This window comes from Aethalodelphis obliquidens, unplaced genomic scaffold (genome assembly GCF_003676395.1).
Source record: "Aethalodelphis obliquidens isolate GAN/ISIS:26980383/991018 unplaced genomic scaffold, ASM367639v1 scaffold7, whole genome shotgun sequence".
Taxonomy (NCBI): Eukaryota; Metazoa; Chordata; class Mammalia; order Artiodactyla; family Delphinidae; genus Aethalodelphis; species Aethalodelphis obliquidens.
In genome coordinates, this window is record NW_020837951.1 from 13627588 (window position 1) to 13648133 (window position 20546).

At 43.7% G+C, this 20546-nt stretch overlaps 1 protein-coding gene across 3 annotated transcripts; it reads right to left on the reverse strand.

The window, feature by feature from the left end:
• Positions 1-430: 430 nt before the first annotated feature.
• Positions 431-20537, reverse strand: LOC113619758 (protein CutA homolog). 3 transcript variants are annotated; one of them, XM_027105047.1, is made up of 6 exons: positions 18210-20537; positions 12346-12494; positions 6752-6811; positions 5077-5122; positions 4780-4829; positions 431-775 (listed from the first exon to the last, which is right to left on the reverse strand). In XM_027105047.1, exons 2-6 carry the CDS (start codon positions 12462-12464, stop codon positions 673-675), a joined length of 378 nt encoding a protein of 125 aa, XP_026960848.1. In that variant the 5' UTR covers positions 12465-12494; positions 18210-20537; the 3' UTR covers positions 431-672. The 3 variants fall into 3 exon arrangements, with proteins under 3 accessions (XP_026960848.1, XP_026960849.1, XP_026960850.1); XM_027105049.1 differs by having other exon boundaries at positions 671-775; positions 4806-4829; XM_027105048.1 differs by lacking the exon at positions 6752-6811.
• Between the last annotated feature and the right edge of the window lie 9 nt (positions 20538-20546).

Sequence of the window (20546 nt, forward strand, 5' to 3'; positions counted from 1 at the left end):
GATGTCTGCCCCTTCAGGCTAGGAAAGAGTCAAGACCTACTCCCAATCCGTGAGGCTATGTCTAAGCCCTAATACTCCCTAGTGCTACGTGCACTCAGGAAGCCCACTTCCAGTCCCACTTCCTCAGGACTCAGGAATAACAAACACCATCTTTAGCTAGAAGAAATAAAATCCTGCTTGTCCCTGAAATTCCACCATTAGCAATTCATGCTTTTGGATAGAGCACTTCCAGTTCCCCTAGAAGGTGGCATTCGCCCCACACACTTCTGGGTGACAGGTCAACAGGTCCATTCCTCATGAGAGGCAGGAAAGTAATAACATACTAGGCACTCAATATAGGCTCAGTGAACGTAGATGACAAACCTCACCCTCACTGCTGCCTCCCCTTGGTCCCCATACACAGTCACCCTCGCCCTCCCACCCCCAGCCACCTTTACGCATGATGCACTCAGAGACAAGATCCACGGGGTTCTTGCTTGGCCTGACTGGCCCAGCGTCCTCTTCCAGCCTCAGAAGCCTTGGGCCTTCACCCTCCACAAGTTACTTAACTCCTCTGTGCTGACAAAAGCGTGGAATCCAGAGATGCGAGAGGGCAGAGAGAAGCCTCCCCTCCCCCAGAGAACAGCTGATGAAGGTTAGAGTCAGCCAGCAGGAGGCACAAGAAGCCCCCACTCATTCCTCCTCCATGCCCTCCTCCAGCCACTTTAAATAGTGCACATCTCCTTGGTCCATGGGAAGACTGAAGACCTCTGGGATTTCAAAAGGATGCACCAACCTTTGGAAAGAAAGCAGAGCTCTGTGAGTGACCAGGATTAGTCAGCCTATGCAATAAAACCCAACTGGGCAGCCTCACTTGAGGCCCTCTGCAATATGCCTGCAGCCCACTGCTCCAGCCCCACAGCCCACCACTCCTACGCCTGTTACCCATCTGTCACCAAGTGATGAGTTAGGCCAGACGGCTTTAGAGTCTCACAGACATGGGTTCAAATTCTAAGCCTGCCACTTACTAGCTATGTAAGCACGGACAAATCACTTAATTTCCCTAAAGGCCCTGCAAAAGAAGGGATAAAAATAGTACCTATGTCACTGGATTGCTGAGGATTACATGAGACAAGGTATATAAGGCACATACCTGGTACACTGGCGCTGTATGCATTCAGTAAATGTTAGCTACTGTTTTTATTACTATCCTTCACTCATCACTGGGCCTTCCGCAAACAACTCCCCCTTCCCCTGTACCTCTGTATTCTCTTCTCCACCTAGAAAGTTCTCCCTGTTCCTGCTGATAAATCAAAAGCCTCTCTGTTCCTCAAGGCTCAACTCAACCACTGACCTTTCCCCAGGGATCTTCCTTGACCATCCAAACCCACAGCAATCTCTCCCTTTTCCCCATTTCTTTCACCTAGTCCTCACCTAGTCCTGGCACAAAATGCCAGTTCTCTTCACTTTCCCAATGGAAAAAACATGAGGCCTTGGGCCCTGGTCCCATCTGTCACACAGGAGTAATGATCCTCTGCTGCTTTTTTGCTGAATTAGGCACTGTAAAGTTCTCATGAGATAGAATGTTTACTAAATCACAACATGTGTACGTATAGGTGCTTAAACATTAGCAGTAAGCTGGGTAATTTTATCTAATGCCTGAGAAAAATGAATTTTCTTATTTCACGGATACCTAGACCAGTGTATGTGTTTTTATAAGCAGACACACAGAATTCAGTGTATGTAGGTCTGAATAGCATTCAGCATAAGACTTTTTTTTTTTTTTTTTTTTGCAGTACGCAGGCCTCTCACTGTTGTGGCCTCTCCCATTGCGGAGCACAGGCTCCAGACGCGCAGGCTCAGCGGCCATGGCTCACGGGCGCAGCCACTCCGCGGCACATGGGATCCTCCCGGGGCACAAACCCGTATCCCCTGCGTCGGCAGGCGGACTCTCAACCACTGTGCCACCAGGGAAGCCCCCAGTATAAGGCATTTTAATAACACTTTAGTAGTAAGAGCTGTCACTGATACAGCAATTCATGCGTATACTTGACATAAGTTCTTTCCAATATGCATAACAACCCAAGGTACTAGTATAGTCCCCATTTTATAGATGGGGCAACTGAGGCACAGAAAGTAATTTGCATGCACTTATGCTACAACCAGCAAGTGGAAGAGGCAGGATTTGACGCTGGAGGTCAAGCTCTGGGGTTCACTGTCTTAACCCTGAAGCTGTCTTTCACCAGTCAGGCTGTAATTTCTCAACAGCACTGGTTCTACCAAAGATACCCTATTTCCACACCTGCGCTAAGGCAGTAACATGAGGGCCTTCTCTACCAATAGATCTGAGACCCAGTATAGCCATATAACCATAGAATCCTGCCTGGTTCCCTAAGATGTGAAAGGAAAGGGTTTTATCATCCAGACAGGTGACTTGCATCCTGGCTGCAAGGAGAGTCAACCTGGGTGCTTTGAAGAACACCATATTTGATCCCCATTCCAGATGAATTAGGTCAGAATCTGAGGTGGAGCCCAAATTGGTAATTTGAGAAAGTCTCCATGTGATTATAATATGTAGCCAACATCAAAAATCACTGGTTTAGACCAGAGAATCTCAAGCTTTTACTGTGCATAGGAATCACCTGGGGATCTTGTTGAACTGTAGTTTGATTCAGTAGGTTTGGGGTGAGTGTGAGATTCTGCATTTATGGCAAGCTTCCAGGTGATGCCAATTATTACAAAACTACACTCTGAATGATAAATAAGGATTTACACCAGTGGTTCTCAAGTGGAGTCCACTGACCCCTGGGGAACTCCAAGCCTCTTTCAGGAGGTCCATGAGGCCAAAACTATTTTCATAATAATACTGTTATTTATCTTTTCATTTATGTTGACATTTGCACTGATGGTACAAAAGCAATGATGGGTAAAACTGGTGGCACCTTAGCATGCATCAAGACAACAGCACCAAACTGTACTAGCTCTCACTGTATTCTTCACCACCACAATACTTGCATTTTAAAAAAGTCAAATTCACTTAAGAACATTCTTGATAATGTGGTAAAAATTACTATTTTTATTAAAGTTTGACCCTTGAGTGTGCCTTTTTAATATTCTGTGTGACAGAATGGGAAGCATACATAAAGCACTTCTGCTATATACCTAAGTTCAATGTTGTCTTAAACTTGTCTGACTGAGACACAAGCTAAACTAGACTTTTCCCAAAGAATACCATTTTTACTTTCAAGCCTGAGTAACCATCATTTGTCAGTTTTACAAATTAAGGTTACTCAGGTTTGAGTATTAGGTAGACATTTTATCAAATATGAACAAAGTGGGCCCATCACTCAAACGAAGACAATTTATATCATTTAATGCCAATTTAAAAATTCATGTTTTGGGGGTTGGGGAGGGAAGGACTGGGAGTCTGGGATTAGCAGATGCAAACTATTATATACAGGATGGGTAAACAAGGTCCTACTGAATAGCACAGGGAACTATATTCCCTATCCTTTGATAAACCATAATGGAAAAGAATATGAAAAAGAATATATATATATATATAAAAATGAGTCACTTTGCTCTACAGCAGAAATTAAACACAATATTGTAAATTAAAAAAAAAATCATGTTTTTAAGCAAAAATCAGAAGTTTGGAAAACCTGAATTTATCATCATGAGCTTAAAAGTGTCCCAACACTTAAAGATGCTTTTGACAAGATCCAGCTCTCTTATTAAGCCAGATTTTGCAAAAAATGGAAAATGATGCCATTCCTCTCACTTTTTTGTTTTTTGGAAAATATGGTTACTTTCCATAAAAATACATTACTAGCATACCTTGTTTTATTGCACTACGCTTTATTACAGATACTGTGTGTTTTTAGAAATTGAAGGTTTGTGGCAACCCTGCATCAAGCAAGTCTATTGATGCTACATTTGCTCACTTTGTGTCTCTGTCTCACATTTTGCTAATTCTTGCAAAATTTCAAACTTTTTCATGATTATTATATTTGTTATGGTGATGTCATCAGTGATCTTTGATGTTACTATAATTGTCTTTTGTTTTGTATTTTTAAATTAAGGTATGTACATTGTTTTTTTTAGACATAACGCTATTAACACACTTAATACGCTGCAGTATAGGTTAAACATAACTTTTATATACACTGGGAAACCAAAAAAAAAAAATCATATGATTCACTTTATTGCGGTGGTCTGGAACCAAAGCTGTCTGAGGTATGCCTGTATTTATGTTAATATGTAATTGTTCTATTACTGTTAATTTAAATGAACTAAAAATACATATTTTAAAAATTTCTCAGCTTTACTTTTTTTTTTTTTTCGGTATGCGGGCCTCTCACTGCTGTGGCCTCACAGGCTCCGGACGCGCAGGCTCAGCAGCCATGGCTCACGGGCCCAGCCGCTCTGCGGCATGTGGGATCTTCGCGGACCGGGGCACGAACCCGTGTCCCCTGCATCGGCAGGCGGACTCTCAACCACTGCGCCACCAGGGAAGCCCCTCAGCTTTAATTTCTAATACAGTAAACTTTGATATAACCCACATAAACAAAGGTCTTTTGGGTCCTTAATAATTTTTAAAAGTGTAAAGGGATCCTGAGACCAAAATTTTGAGAACCGCTGGTTTAAAACTCACTCACTTTACAGATGGAGAGTCTGAGGGACAGGGCCATACCCAGGGTCACGTGGGAGGCTGGTGACTAAGCTCTAGGTATCCTACTTCTCAAGCTCATTTCACTTAGTTCCCAGCATGTCCCGGATGGGAAGAGATTGCACTATTACCTGATGTAGCTGGATAGCATACGGACCTTGGAAGTCTTTGTCTTTATTAACTGTAAAAGAAAAAAAAAAAAAATCACTGCTTCAGGGGATCAGCCCCAGCTCTGCAGCTGCTCATTCAACTGGCTGTTTAGGAGACAGATTCCTCCGGGTCCCCAGGCCCTGTTAGTGGCTTACAAATGAACCTAGGGCATCTTATGTGGGGCAAGAACCTCAGTTAATTGACCTTTGCTAATTTTTAATTGGAACTGTGCTCTCATTCTTTCCCTATCAAGGCCGCATCCCCCTATCCTCACTCACCAGCAGGATTTCAGTGGCTTCTTCTATTTCTCCATTCCAATAGTATCTGGAGAAGAGAATAACAACAAAAAAAATTATCATGCTTACAAGATGAGTTCAGTGAAATAAGCCTGGCCCAATTAGGTGACTTACTAAGGGGGAAACTTTAAAATCTTTCCAAGCCCATATAAAAAAGCCTAGAGTTGGCCAAGGCCCTACAGGTCATCTAGTCTAAACATTCTAATGCACGCTTCTAGCACCTGCCTTAACTTTCCTGGAGGTGAGGGGCTCACCATCTCCTGAAAGGTTTTCACATGAGATGGTTTTTCTTATGGTGTGCCAACATTTGCCACCCAATAGTTTTCCCCAACTTCCACATGAAGAACCACCTCAGGACAGCCCTACAGAAACTCCTATATGTTCTCTCCTCTAAACTGGCCATCTCCAGCTTTTTCAATGCTCATCCCATACTCTTGGCTTCCAGGCACCTCCCCATCCTTTGGACTGGTGCTATCTGTATCACTGACTCTCAAAGCTGAGTGCCCACCAATGGGTAAATGAAAAAGCACAGGAAGATTCAGGGAAGAAGTAAGCCTTATAAAATATGGAAACAGGTCCAAAAGTTAAAAACAAAGTCAGTGACAATGTTTAGAAAAGAGTACGAGAACAGCATCATGGGAAGGGAAAGAAATTTGGCCTGCGAATGCCTATGCTAACCCAGGGCAAATCTAAGATGACTTAGGCCACTGGCCTCATCTCACAGAGCTGTGGTAAAAGGATGAATTACAAGGAAGGATGAACACATGAGGGGAAACAGTAGCTAAAATTCTGTTCTAGCTCCAAAGCAGTAGCTCCCAGGCTGGCTTTATGTGAATCACTTACATAACCTCTTAAAAATTCAGATTCAAGGCCCATCCTCAGGGAGACTGATTGAGTAGATCCAGGAGGGAGCTCAGGAATCCAAAGCATAGCCTAATTTGGGAACCATAGCTACAGGTGATGTGCGCCACTGAGGGAACGGCACTGCTGGGCAGGGGAAAGCTTTCATTATATAGCACTTTTCTGTGCTGACCTTTAGAGTAGACGTTATTTCTCTCCCTCCCTCCCTCCCTCTTGCTCATCAGGGGAGGAAGGAGATGAGAAACAGGCTGATCAGAGAGATTAAGGCACAAGACAAATCCTGCACAGCCAGTACTGGGATACTGACATATTTTGATGAGGGAAATGGTGCAGACCAGGCTTAAGTAAAGGAGCTGATGAAATGAAAGGCAGACAATACACAGAAACAGCCTGTCGCATATGCTAAACTCTCAAAGTTTTCCAGAGAATCCAAAAGTAATGGAAATTATAATCTTTGATATCCCTAGTTGGCTTACTCAGGGATGGAATGCCCAGTTTGACTTCTTTGCTAAAAGCAAGCTAATTGATTTAAACAAAGAATGTGCACACAAGATTCACTGTTCCTAAACTGTAGATTTTTTTCTCCCTTCTCTAAACACAGCCTGTTTTTGCTTTTGTTGAATGACATAAACCCACTGGTTGATTTCCTCTGAATAGAAATTGACAGTGAACTATTGATTAATTAAATGCCTTTGAGTTGTTCTTTGACAATTCCCCATTAGTTCAGTGCTCTTTCCACCAGGCAGGACCTGACCTAGCACTCCCACACCCTTCCAGTGGCCACAGCAAAACTCACAGTGAGTATGCCTTAGGCAGGATGTTCACAGAGGCAGTCAGCTTCTTATCCAGTATAGCCCTAAAGCAAAGAGAGAGTGACAGTTACTGGGGCAAGTGTCCAGCAGTTCCTGGGAACTACTCAGGAAACCTAATTCTAAATAGATAACCATTTAGAGTGCCCCTCCCAACTCAAACCAACATGTTTCATAACTACTGTGCACAGAACCTCTGAAGACAGAGTTGTTTATAAGTCCTTCCCTGGGTGGGGAGAGAAGTAGGGAAGCAGCTATGGGAAGGCAGTTTTAAAGGACAGGCCTAGTCTGCTTGGGGAATGGGAATTTATTAGCAATGGACGGAGAACAAAAAGACCTGGATTCCAATCCAGCCCTGCAGTAGGATGGCTGTGTGACCTTATGCAAGCTCTTTCTTTCATTCCAGAAATAAGTATTTGAGCACCTATCCAAGACAGGCACAACCCCCTCACTCAACCTGACTCCTGCTGTACAATCAGAGGATTGGTTCAGTCAGTGGTTTCCAACTCTTTTCACCACCAAAAACTCCTTTTATTATGTCACCTTCTTCTCCTTTTCTCTCTCTCGGATATGTACTAGGCTGACAGGGTTTCTGGTCTGTAGATATCATGTGACCACATGGAACTGATATAACTCCAAGGGAAAGCAAAAAAAGGCATCCTATCCTATGTCTGTCTTTGGCAAATACAGGCTCTTTTCACTTTTTATTTTTGTGAAGGTTCCTACCACAACCCTAAGAGCACAATTATCATCACCTTTGCAGACCTCTAAAAACTTTCTTTGACAGACCACAGGTTGGAATTCCTGCTCTGATAGTCTGATTCCTGTGCAGAGCCCTGGTGAACACAATAAAAAGTGCCTGAACTAGTACAAGTGTCATAGAAACAAAAGCACCACCAAGTCATCGATGCAAAGAAGTGTCCCCAAGTATCAAACCTCAAGCCCTCGGAATCAGGCAGGCCCTGACAACCCCCTCTCAGGTCTCAGTCAGCCAAGGGGGCCTGGTCTCAGTTCTCTGAGGTGTGTGGCCCCTGCCAGATAACCCTAATCTGAGCCCTGCTTACTGATCTCTCCTTCTCTTGACTGCTGCCAAGAGAACTGACCTACTTTCTCTTCCCCTGAGTTCCAGGCTGAACAGTGCTCTATTTAAGGCTCCACTTTAAGGTGGTATTACCACCACCCTCATTCCCTTGGAAAGTTCCAGGTGCTAAATAAATCTGACTGTAAGGAGAGGCACACGGCACAAATTTGTTTAAGCAACGTCTGCAAGTCTCACTCACTCAATCAAATGATCTGCTGAGAAATTACACTTCACTGGTTCTGAAGGTGGCACGCAAACAGAGGGAGTGAGTTAAACCTCTAGAAAAAAATAATCCATTGCCTCACGGGCCTCCAATCTCTTTGGTAGTGTCAACTCCTGAGTAATCACAGCAACCTGTCCTTGGGTAAAAGACTGTAAAGTTATGGAGGGCTGTGTTATTCAAAAAGCTCCTGTGGCCAAACAAACAAACAAAAAACAAACACACACACTAAAGCCCAGCAGTGAGTCACAGACGGAAAGCTCAAGCCCTCATGCTCATGTGAGTAAAGCAGAAGACAGAGCTTCTGGGGTCTCTAGAAACTGCAAAGTTCACAGACTAGAGGCTCACAGACCAGATACATGGTTTGGCTCTCACGGCATTTAAAAAAATCTTGATTTTGCTACCAATATTTACTATCAGGGTATTTCACATTAAAAAAAAATACACATTACCTAGCTTCTCACCAAAAAATGAATCTTATAACATTTTGGACCTGTAGTCCTACAAGGTCAGATTTAGCTAGAGCTGAGCAGGGGCTACTCCCTCTAGGCATGACATATGCTTCTCGGGTCAGTTTCCACTGTTTTCCCTCTCAACACCTGGGACGAGTAAGGGTTGCTAACTACAGTCATTCTTCAGCGCGACACCCCAGCCCACTTCACTCATTTAAGTTGCCTGCTTGTGATATCTTTGTCTGTGACCCTGGCCTAATCCAATTCCCTCTCCCTACGTATGAAATCAAAGCCCAGAGAAGGAAGACTTGTCTAAGGTCATATGTGGTGTTCGCAGCAAAAAGGAAACTAGAATCCAGGTCTCCTGGTTCAACATTCAGGTTTTCACCCTAGCCCCAATAAGAGATTTTTCCAGTTTAGAATGCATCTGTCAATGAAGAGCTCTAAGAACACGGCCAGGAACCAGAATGGAACTGAACCAGAACTGAGAGGCAGCAGACTGAACGCTAAAGAGCACTAAAGAAGAAAGAGCACTAAACTGGAGCTGAAAGACCTGGTCCCAGCACTAGTTCCGCAGGCAGAGCTGGGGTTCCTGCCGGCTAACACTTGTGGGGCCCTCCCCACCATGTACCCACTTACTCTCCTTCTACAAATCCTGGAAGCGAACCTATTTGCCTCTCTTCTACCCAAATCATTAACGAAAAATACTGAACAGAACAGCTGAGGGGAGAGATCCACTGCCACATCACTCAGGACTCCAACTGAGACTTCCAGCTCAGCTGGTGGGCTGCACACACACTGCAACCTCCCTTTTACACCCCACACCAGAAACAACAAAACATTTCTTCACCGTGCCAGAGCACAGTAAGAACGCTTTATGTACTAGCAACTAGGAGGAGGCCCTAAAGAAAAAAGGCAGCCCTGAGACATGCATGGGAGCATGTAGGGGGACTTCCTAACTTAAGAGCCTTTGAATCTTTTAAACATTGGCAGTGATCTGGTTTTCTTGGCCTCCAGCAACCTGGAGAATTTTGAAGAATATAAAATTATAATTTTTTCACTAACATAGCCATAGTTTGAATCATATAAGTTGACCATCCTAAAAATTCTTCTTGAGGTGATAAATTATTCTTAGAAACTGATTTTAACTGTTGAATCCTAGATTGTAAAAGTATTTCAAGAACCTTCTTAGTAAGTTTTGCCTACATCTGCTATGTAAATATGTATGCCTATTATTTTATTTCCTTTATTCCTTATTACATTTATACTGTTCCTTTGTAAATAAATGTGCCTTTTTGAACTTGGGGCAGGAGGTGGGGGAGAGAAAATGAAAGCAACAGTTTGAAATCTAGATGTAATGGGAACCAGAGCAGGCAAGAACTTGGAGGCAACCATCAAGGTAAATAGTTGGAATGCCACAGCAGGAGCAGGTAGACCCCCTAAATCTCCCATGGCCCAGGCAACAGTAATGGGATGTTTGATACAGGCAGAGCAGTGAGCATGGGAATTTTGGACAAAAGGCAAAACACTGTCCTAGTGGCCGGCGACAGCCAAGGACAAAAGGGAGAGTGCATGCCCAGAAGACCAGTTACTTGGGTACCCCAGCCAGTAGAATGTCCACATGCCCCACACGCACACTGCAGAGTACCACCTAAGGTCAATTCCTCCATTTGTTTCTACACTTCCCCATAAGCATAGCTAAGAAGATGAGAGAGGCTACAATTAAGAATTACAAAGTATTTGAGGAAAGTCAACACCATGAGAGACTAAAATTCAACAACAAAAAAGAATTTACATGAGAAGGATAATTGAAACCAAGATTTAAAAATAAGTACAATTATGTACACTTGAAAATTGCTAAGAGAGTAGATCTTAAAGAGTTCTTATCACACAAAAAAGTAACTGAGATGATGGATGTTTAACTAACCTTATTGTCGTAATCATTTTGTAATATATACACATATAAAATCATCATGTTGTATACCTTAAACTTACACAATGTTATATGTCAATTATATCTCAATAAAGCTGGAAGAAAATTAAGCATAAAGTAAGTATAATTACTATCCACAGAAAGATAAAGCAAGATTATTGCATTTATAAAACAAGATCAGACAATTACAAAACAAGAGCAGTTGGTTATTAAAAACAATCTGAAATCTTGAAAAGGAAACCTATAAAATTCAGTCTAAAGAAAACTATAAAAGTTCAGTCACAGAAAACAAATTCAACATCTATAAGGAGTTCCAGGAAAGCGTGGTGCAGATAGAGAGAGTAGAGAGGCTATATTTAACAAAGTAATACTTGAACATTAAGACAAAGAGAAATTCCTAAAAACTAGGAGAAAAACCAGAGAGAAAAAGCATTACCTATGAAGCAATGAGACCCCATTCCTGACCTCTCATGAGCAACCTTGGATGCAAAGACAATAGAGACCCCTCTCCAAGCTGATACTGATCCATTTACCTGAACTGGCCTCTCAACTACTGTATTTAGAATCCAGGCCTTAGAATCCTTCTCCTCCTGATACCCAACACCTCACAGATGTCAGCTGAAGTTGTTCCCTGACAGGACCCAGAGTGGCTAATCCAGGGGTCCAGAGAGTTCAGCACAGATCCTGGGTATACCAGAAGCACAGGAGGGATTTCAATTCCTAGCTGCTAAATACAATACTAGGTCATATTTCTGGAGTAATCACATGTTCTTTTAGACAAGAGCTGTTCTCCAAAAGTAATGTAAATAAGGAAAAAATAGACATTCTGGTTAGGGGCAGGAAAGATGGAATCAAATGCAAAGTTAACCTGTGACCATCAGTTTGGAGGCTATGTGCCCCCAAAGACCGAATTCAACACATAAAACACTATAACTTAAGCTATCATCAAACCTCAAGAATGCTGAGTTGTAGAGCAAGAAGAAAGGGAGCCAGGAGCCAAATCCAGTACCCCTCAGCCCCACTAACCCGCTTCAAAGCTGCAGCTATAAAGGAGTGAAGGGCAGGGGAGCTTCCCTAGCAGTCCAGTGGTTAGGACTCGGCGCTTTTACTGCCGTGGCCCTGGGTTCTATCCCTGTTCAGGGAACTAAGATACCGCAAGCCTCAAGGCGCGGCCAAAAAAAGAAAAATAAATTTAAAAAGAAGAGAAGTGAAGGGTGGAAATTCAGATACAACAAACATTTTTTGAGCATCTACTACATCTGAGTTACTGGAATAAGGACTGTACATATATCATATAATCCTCTCAACAACCCTGTGAGGTAGGTGGCATTATCCTATTCTATAATTCAGAAAACTAATGCTTAGAGAAGGGAAGCAACTTGCCCGAGGTCACACAGCAAGTGGCAGAGCCAAGATTCAAATTGTTCTGATTACAAGTCCAGTGCTCTTTCCACCACAGCACAGCTGCTTTTAGAAATCTGCCATATACTTGGAATTGGTCTCCTCCTCCTCTTGTCATGGTGGGCACCTCTGGGACTGAGCAAAGACTATCTCCAAAAAGACAGCTGGGTCAGGAATTAGGACTCTTAAATTCTCAACTTGCAGAGTTCCACTGTTCTCTTATCTTAACACCTTGCGCAAGCCAGCTATCTCTCTGGGTCTCATATCACTTTTACGCCCCCATGCACCACTCAGCATTTTCAGGCCCAGCAGCAGGATCCATCCAAGTGTCATTCAGCCATGCTTCTCATATCACCCCAAGCAGACAGCTGTGTAGTTCATCACTGGACAGATGGGGTTGTCAAAAGCAAGAGAAGTACCCCAAAGTGGCCCCTCTGGAGCATCCTGGTCGCTCCCAAGCCTCCTGGAGCAGCACCTAAGCCCCTTCACCATACCTGGCAATATCTCTGGCAATCTGCTCGTTGGGACAGTTGACAAAAACGATGGAGTAAGTGCCGGAGACATAGCTGCCAGTGACAACTGAAAGGAGCTGCTGGCTAAGGGTCCTGAGCATGGGGTATGTCAGGAAAGAAGCAGTCAGGATCTACACGGTGGGAAAAGAGAAGCACAGATCAGCAGTGACATGGCCAACTCACTATTTGCCAGCTCAAGCAGACTGGAACCAAAGCTGAGCACCATATTTTCATCCCTATTTCCCATCCACAAAATAATTCCTGGGATCTGTATTGAGTTTTAGTGCTTAAAGTTTTCATGTCTAGATTATTTGCCTCTGCATTTTACAAATGGTAAAAAAAAAGGAAAAAAAACAGAGGCTCAAAAATCAAGAAACTTGCTCAAAATCACACAGCTTTGGGAATTCCCAGGCGGTCCAGTGGTTAGGACTGAGCACTTTCACTGCCGGGTTCAATCCCTGGTAGGGGAACTAAGATCCCACAAGCCATGCAGTGTGGCCAAAAAAAAAAAAAAATCACACAGCTTTTAACTGAAGCCAAGATTAGGAGTCGAGTCTGGATAACTTGAAATCCATTCCTACTGCACAAAACTGCTGCTGGAGGTAACGCCAATTGGCATACACTGAACTGCTATCATCCTATGGAGATTATTATGAATGACAAGTTCTTACACCTGCCGATGTTTCAGGGAGTTAATTTCACCTTCGTTCAATTGTGTATGTGCCAGGTGCTACAGGGAGTCTAGTGGAAAAGGAAGGCTAATTCTAAAGCAATGTGACCTGTACTACTGTGACAGACAACTGGAGGGTCCAGGAGGAAGGCTCTACCTGTTGGAGACAGGAAAAGGCTTTGAAAAGAAGGTACTATCTAAGTTGGAACTGAAATAATAAGCAGAATTACAAAAGAGAGAGATATGATAATATGTACAAACTCAAGAGGTATGTAGGGACAGATAAGCTACCTAGTCTGCATGGGTCTTAGTCTGTGGATAAGAGATTGGGAGGAGAATGAGACTGGCTAGAACTATAAGGGGTCAGGCTAAGGAATGTAGGGTTCATACTCAAGTGATAAGGTGCTTTTGCAGGTTTTAAAGCAGAAGAGTAATAATATGATCAAGCTGAAGGAGGATGGGGAGTGACCAGAAGGCAGTCCATTCAAAAGGCCATTACAATGTTCCAGGAAAAAGACATTAAGATCTTGAGCTAAGAAAACGGCAGTGACACCGTGAGAGGAAAAGACAGGCAAGATATACTTTTTCTTGCTTTTTTAATGACAAACTTTTAAAATAAGAGGAAATGAAAAGAACTGGAGGACATCTTCTATTCCAGGGTTCTTTGCTGGGGGAATACAAAGGAGTCATTAATAGGGATAGAGGCAACTTGCAAGGAGCCCCACTGTGACTCAGGCAAGACTGAACAAGAGCGTGCTTCTGCCTCCCCGCCCGGGGCTCACATCTCGCTCAAATAAACCTCTGTCCTCCCACTCCTACGTTATTGCCCGGCCCTGCCTGGCTCCTACTTCTTGGCAGGGCCTGAGTAGCGTTTTTATGTCTTTAGCTTCAGTCTGACTAGAAGCCTGTCTGGGGTGGGTTTCTCACTCCCTCCCACTACCTCCACCAACACCTCCAATCCAACACACTAGGCCTCTGAACTAAACCAGTGACCACACAAGAAAAAAAAGAACCAGGCTTTTCAATGAAGCTTTTGGTGACAACTCAATTAGATTATATTGGAAAAAAATAAAGGCACTAAAGAGCAGGATTTAAATCCTAGCGCCAGTACTGCTGCCTGTGGTCTTCAACAAGTTACTTCCTTTGCCTTCTATAAATGTTATCTAGGAACTGGAGATTATGACATCTGTGCTGCCTGCCTCAGAGCTGCCATGGGTTCAAACAAGATAGGAAAAACAATATATAATCACTAATCCAATAAAGGAAGGGACTGTGGTTTACTCATCACTGTGTCCCCAGGACAGTTCACGGCACACAGCAGGTTCTCAAGAAATAACTTGTAGACTGGTGAATTAGTACACCAGCAAGATGTTGATATTGAGACAAAATAGCCTTCTGAAGTAAGTAGGGCTTTTGGGTCACCCACAGCGCTTTTGGCAGAGAATCGGACAAACTAAAAAACTGTAAGGGGTCAACTACATGACTCTAAGGTGGCTTCCTTTACAGACTCTGAACAAAAGGAGTAATGGTCTGTCCCTCAACCAAAAAAAACATTCCTAAGGAAGATCTAGGGCATTTCGGCCAGCAGTTATCAGTGTAACACTGAGCTAACAGGATTAACTATAAACTCACCTAAAATGTATTGAAACTCTTGTATGAACTCATAGTCAAAAAATACTAAGAGGTACTTTGGGCCCTCAGGTATTATCTAAGATAACCCTTCATTTAACAGATAATGTTACTGAGGCAGAACATACAGAAATTCTGTGACAGAAGCAAGACTTAAATCCAAGACTCCTGCCTCCTTTTCTGGGCTCTCTGAACTGCAAGGAGCACGACTAGGAATTCATACAGTGGGCTTATTTCAGCTTCACTTAATCCAGTGCCTCGCAACTTGGGGCAATTTTTCCCCCCAGGGGACATCTGGCAACATCTAGGGACAATTTTGATTGTCATGATTGGGGAGGAGATGCCACTGGCATCTAGTGGGTAGAGGTCAGGACTGCTGCTAAACATCCTTCTATTGTACCATCAATCACACTGAAATACAGACAGTTGTTTACATACGTCTCCCTCATTGGACATGAGCTCTTTGGCCTCATACATTTCTGTATCCCCAGCACTTTATAACCCACTGACAAGGAGTATGGGCTTGAGAAATGTTTGTGGACCATATCAACAAAGAATCAGAAGCATGTAAAGGTCGGTTTAGAACCACAAGTGGACTACAGTATATTAGAAAGTGATATTATATGAATGCAAAATACACACATCACCATATTCCCTAATAGAAACATTATAACGGGAAAAGATTTACTGTAAGTTTATAGCATTTTCATATTTATGTCTTTACTATATACCTTTTCTAATTTTACATTCGTTTAAAATATTTTATGTACCCTTTCAATTATTTCATTCTTTTTTCGTCCTGCAGTATTTGCCTAGCCTTTAAGAGATTATGGTTGACTTTACTATCTGTGTGAAGGCAGAAGGGGCCTCAGAAACCACCCCGTGGTTCTAAATTTGTAATCCATCTAGTTTTAAGGAATCTGTGAATACTCTGAAATTGACATTGTGTTTATACACTTTCCTTGGGTGCAAATCCAGACTTGCACTCACACACATAGACACACACACAAAAAAAATCAAGAAATGTCCCCAAAATGTTGAGCCACTGATTTGTGCCAGTTAATTAAGGGCCAGAGAGGGGAAGAAATCACCAAAAAGTGAGCAGCAGAGCTGGGCTAGACCCCTAGGCTTGTGGCCCTCCCACACAGCTCTCCCTTCCACCACCCCCGCACCCCACCCCACTCAGCCCCCGCCCACTGCGAGCACCAGCACCACTGTAGGGACTCTGTAGCCACTGCCAACCTTAACATTTTAACATACTTCAGAGATGAGAAAACAAAGCCCCCAGAAAAATGAGACGGTAACTGCACTGGAAAGAGGGAAAGAACCTATCATGTGACCCTTACATGATAACTCACCAGCAGACACCCCTCACCACCCCAAGGACCCTGGCAGTGAAACACAGCCCAGTCACTCCTCCTCACAAGGCAGGGCATAAAGAGGTGCTGGTAATCTTCACATTCACACCACAATCTCCAAGACACAGGGTGATGCCTCCAAGGATTCTACCGCCCACCCACTACCTGCCCGCCCCCAGCTCAAAACCCCAGGAAGAGTAAAAGAGAAATGCACGTTCTTCCCTCAGTCCCCAGGTTGGAGGTTTAGAGGTGAGAGGGTTCATAGCATTGTAGTGTGGAACACTCACCAAAAGGCATAAAAGGACAGAGGGCCGCGGGTAGCCTGGCCAAGGGCACCGTAAGCCCAGCCTGTCCATGGCGTCGCTGGTAATTTAGCAGCACAGCCTATTGGAACTGTGGCCTGAGGCCGAGTTGCTGGCTGACGGGCGGGCACGAAGGGCCTGAACTGCCTCTCCCCTTACCACCTGCTGCCTGCCCCACTGCCCAGCCAGGTCCCAGCCAGGCTGGCCGGAAGGAGATAGTGGAGGGGGCGGGGAAAGAGGGAGTAATTTTTCACTGGGCAACTCTCCTTCTGGAAACATACAACCCAAGCACCATATGCAAACCTCCAACCCCTGCAAAAGTAAAAATACTAATTTTCCCTTCCCATTCTAACATACACATACAAAAAAACCCATAAAATCCCCAGAGATGTACAGATTAAAAGACCTAAGTTTCTTAGATATATAAAATCGTCAGCCCAAACACAAATACACATACACAAAACTCTTCCACTTTGCAGGCGTCCCCAACGCCCGGGATCTAATGCCTGATGATCTGAGGTGGAGCTGATGTAATAATAATAGAAATAAAGTGCACGATAAATGGAATGCGCTTTAATCATCCCGAAACCATTACCCCCCCACCCCCGCCCCAGTCCCTGGAAAAACTGTCTTCCACGAAAACGGTCCCTGGTGCCAAAAAAGTTGGGGACCGCTGTAGAGGACCATCCCACCAAATAAACCCAAATAAATGAAGCACACACGTGGCTGCCTTCCCTCCCCTGTCCCCCACACATCACTCTCTCCTCCTAGGACCTCCCTTCTAATCCTCTCTGGCTTAGAGCACACACTCTGGCTCCTCATTGCTCTCCCCGTGAACTCATTCGTCTTTCCAGGCCAGCTGCTCTGTGCAGTCTTTCCCAAGGTTAATCCCCACAGTCCTCTCTTTCCCCTAAGGCACTTTGTCCACACTTCCGTTGCAGCATTTAACATCAACTATTAAACAAATCTTTAAAAGCAGCAAGCTAAGGACTGACTGTTGCCCTTTGGGGATGCAGAGTCCACTGTTGTCAGGGTTTCCAATTTTTTAATCCAGCTTTTTAATGTGAAATATCTTAATTTTTAAATGACAACACTTCAGGGGAAGAAATTGAATACACAAGGTCATAAGTAAATTTTAAGCCAAGGAAACTATTCTATAGTTTGACTGTGGTAGTGGTTACACAAACAGTAAAAAATTCAACAAACTATACACTTAAATTGGTGAATTGTGTTGTATGTAAATAGTACCTTAAACAAAGGAGGGGGGAATGCTGAAAACCAATTCAAAATTGTTTTAAACTGGGCAGACAAAACAAAACACACCTGTTAGCTAAATTGGCCTGCATGCTGCCAGTTCACAGCCTCTGTGTTTATTTTAATTACCTGTTTACCTGTCTGTCTCATTCCTTGGGACTATAAATTCTTAAAGGCCTGATACACTTCCTGGCAAAGTGTCTAACAAAGTCAGCTGTAGCCTTAGTCCTATCATTTACATCAATAGCTATGTGGCCTCAGGCAAATAGCTTAACCTCTCTGAGCTTTTTGGGGGTTTTTTGGTAAAGGAAGGGCTAATACCTCCTTCATAGGTTTAAAGTGAGGATTAACAGAGAAGATTAATATAAGAGTGCTTTATAAAATGTAAGACCATGTCAGCGTTTCATGAGCAAGTAGTCTCATGTCAACTACCAAACAAGGTTAACTCAGAAAAATCTCCATTTGTGATTGAAAAACTTAGCGTGTGTGAAAAAAACAGGGTTAGAGAAAATGAGGCTGAGTGATCCTAAAAAAAAAACGCTTTATATTCAAAGTCCACTAAAATAAATCAAGGCTATGATCTTTTAAATCTATTACATTAATAAGAAAGGCCACTGTTAATGACCATTTTACCTTAGATCCTGAGATGATGTCCCAGAGTTTAGCACAGGATCCCACAGAGATTATGCTCAATAAATGTTTGTTGATTTGGTGATTATAAGGATGGTCATGATGAAGGCGATGCTGGGGCAGCAGGGGAAGGATGGCAAGAGATGAACTGTTATTTGGAAGAAACCGCTTCTGGATTCTCTTCTTACTTCAACTCAGGCACTTCTACTCTCTTCAGATTCAATTCCAAGGTTAGATTCAAAAAGTCCAATTCTGCATTTATGGCCTTGGCAGATTCTTCAGCTCTAGTAAGAGCCTCAGTGCCACTGCCTGAGATTATAAGCTCTTCTTCTGGAGGCTTCTTACCCTCTTTCTCTCCTCCTCCTTACTGGATTCAGATATGGACTCAGAATCCTCTTCAGAGTCAGATTCTGTACCCATCTCTTTCACCCACACTACTTCCTCTTTATTGTGTCTTCCTTCTCTTTCTTCATCTCCTTTGCTTTATTTTGAAGGTTCTTTTGGGCCTCTTTACAGGTATACAACACTTTACTGAAATCTTTAAAGGCCAAACTTCAATCCAGTAAAGATCAATTGCAGCTTCAATGAGGTCTGACACCTGGTGTAAGACAGAATTGTTTCCTTAAGTTCAACTTTCTCTCTGGTTCCAGAGATTTGCCTTCTTCCTCATCTACAGATATAGACTCTCTGTTATTGCCAAAGCTTGAAACTTAAGTAGCTTATTAATTTCACTTTCATCAATATCGATGAATTTAAAGCCCATCCATTTTCAGACTCTATGATTTTTTTCAACTTCTTCATTAGCTCTAGGGAAACATGCATAATCATTCACAACATCATTCCAAAGGTTCCACCAAGCTTTATTAAGGGAGGCTGGTTTTTATATCATCCATCACCTCTTTTATTACTACCAAAGCATCATTAAAGTTGTACTGTTGCCGTGTTTCTTTCAAAGTGAGGCAAGGGTTTTTTTCAAGAAGTCGGCAAAGTAGTCCAACATATGCTTGGTGTATTACCTCCTGAATGCTTCAATTATACCCTGATCCAAGGGCTTAAGATAGCTACTGCCCTCCAGATGAAGAAACACAAGATCATCATTGGGATGAGCAAAGAATGGAGTCTGGGTGACTGAGACCTCTGTCCGAAAACAGTAACACTCTGAAGGCAAGATTTTTTTCTGTTAAATAACTCCAGGTTCAATGAATAAAACAATTACGAAGCCAACCCAAAATGAGGGCAGCTGTTAATGATACTGTTAGTGATCGCCGGAAAATAGGAAGGCGTTTTATATTTTTTTCCATAAAACAGGTGCTGCTTCATAAAGCAGCCATGGTTTTGTCACCGGCGGCACTGGCACAAAAATTGAAAGAAATCTGGTCCTTAGCTTCCTCTAAGCTTTCCAGAATTTTGTCTTTTTCCCCAAAAGTACGCGAAGGCAAGCACTTCCAAAACAGGCTCATCTGCTTGGCGGTGAAGACCTGTTGAGGTACAAAGCCACTAACTCTGATCAGTTTCTGGAGTTGCTTGAAATACGTGGGTGCCGACTGGGCATTTAACGGTTCTTCCTCCCCTATCAACCTCGAATTCAGCAGCCTATAGCGATTTCTAAACTTCTCCAACCATCCCTTGCTCGCATGAAACTTCTCTGGGTTGCCCTTGCCAGTGGTTTCCACCAGTTGCATGTAAACCCGTTTGGCCTGGCTGCAGATGGCCTTCAGCGTCACAGGCTGCCCCCTCCTCCTTTGGTCTAATCCTAGACCCCGAAGATTAATTCGTCTCCATCTTCTCGATGTTTACGTCCTGAGGAATGCACAGCACCTAGGAGCAGACGGGCGAAACACTCTCCATGCTGGTCCTGACCGCCTCCTCGTTTTGCTTAAGGGTGCGCAAACCCTTCTTCCAGCTTCTCGAGAATTTTCATCTCGTCTTCCAGACACATGACCCTCCGCCTCCTCTTAATACGTGTCTGGCCCGGGAGCAGGATACCCACCGCCTCCGCCCCGCCCCAGGCGGCCTAAGCCCCTGCCCAAGCCGCAGCGGCGTCCACTAGAGCCGCTGCTGAGCCTGGTTTTAGAGCCAGGGGGCCGCCCCCAAGGCCGTTCAACCTTTGGCTGGTCCTCATTCTCACCACACCGCTTGCCAGGCATTTACCCAGCCTTCGCTCTCAGTGAGACAGAAGCAAACCAACCGGAGAGTCGGACGGCAGGACCAACTGAGCAGCGTTCAACACAACGCCATGATGCTACCCCCTAACCACCGGCGACTCTAGTCAGCCCTGCTCTCGCGAGGCTTGGCAGCCCCCGAGCGCGCGCTGCCCGGCAGCTCCGCAACTCTATTGGT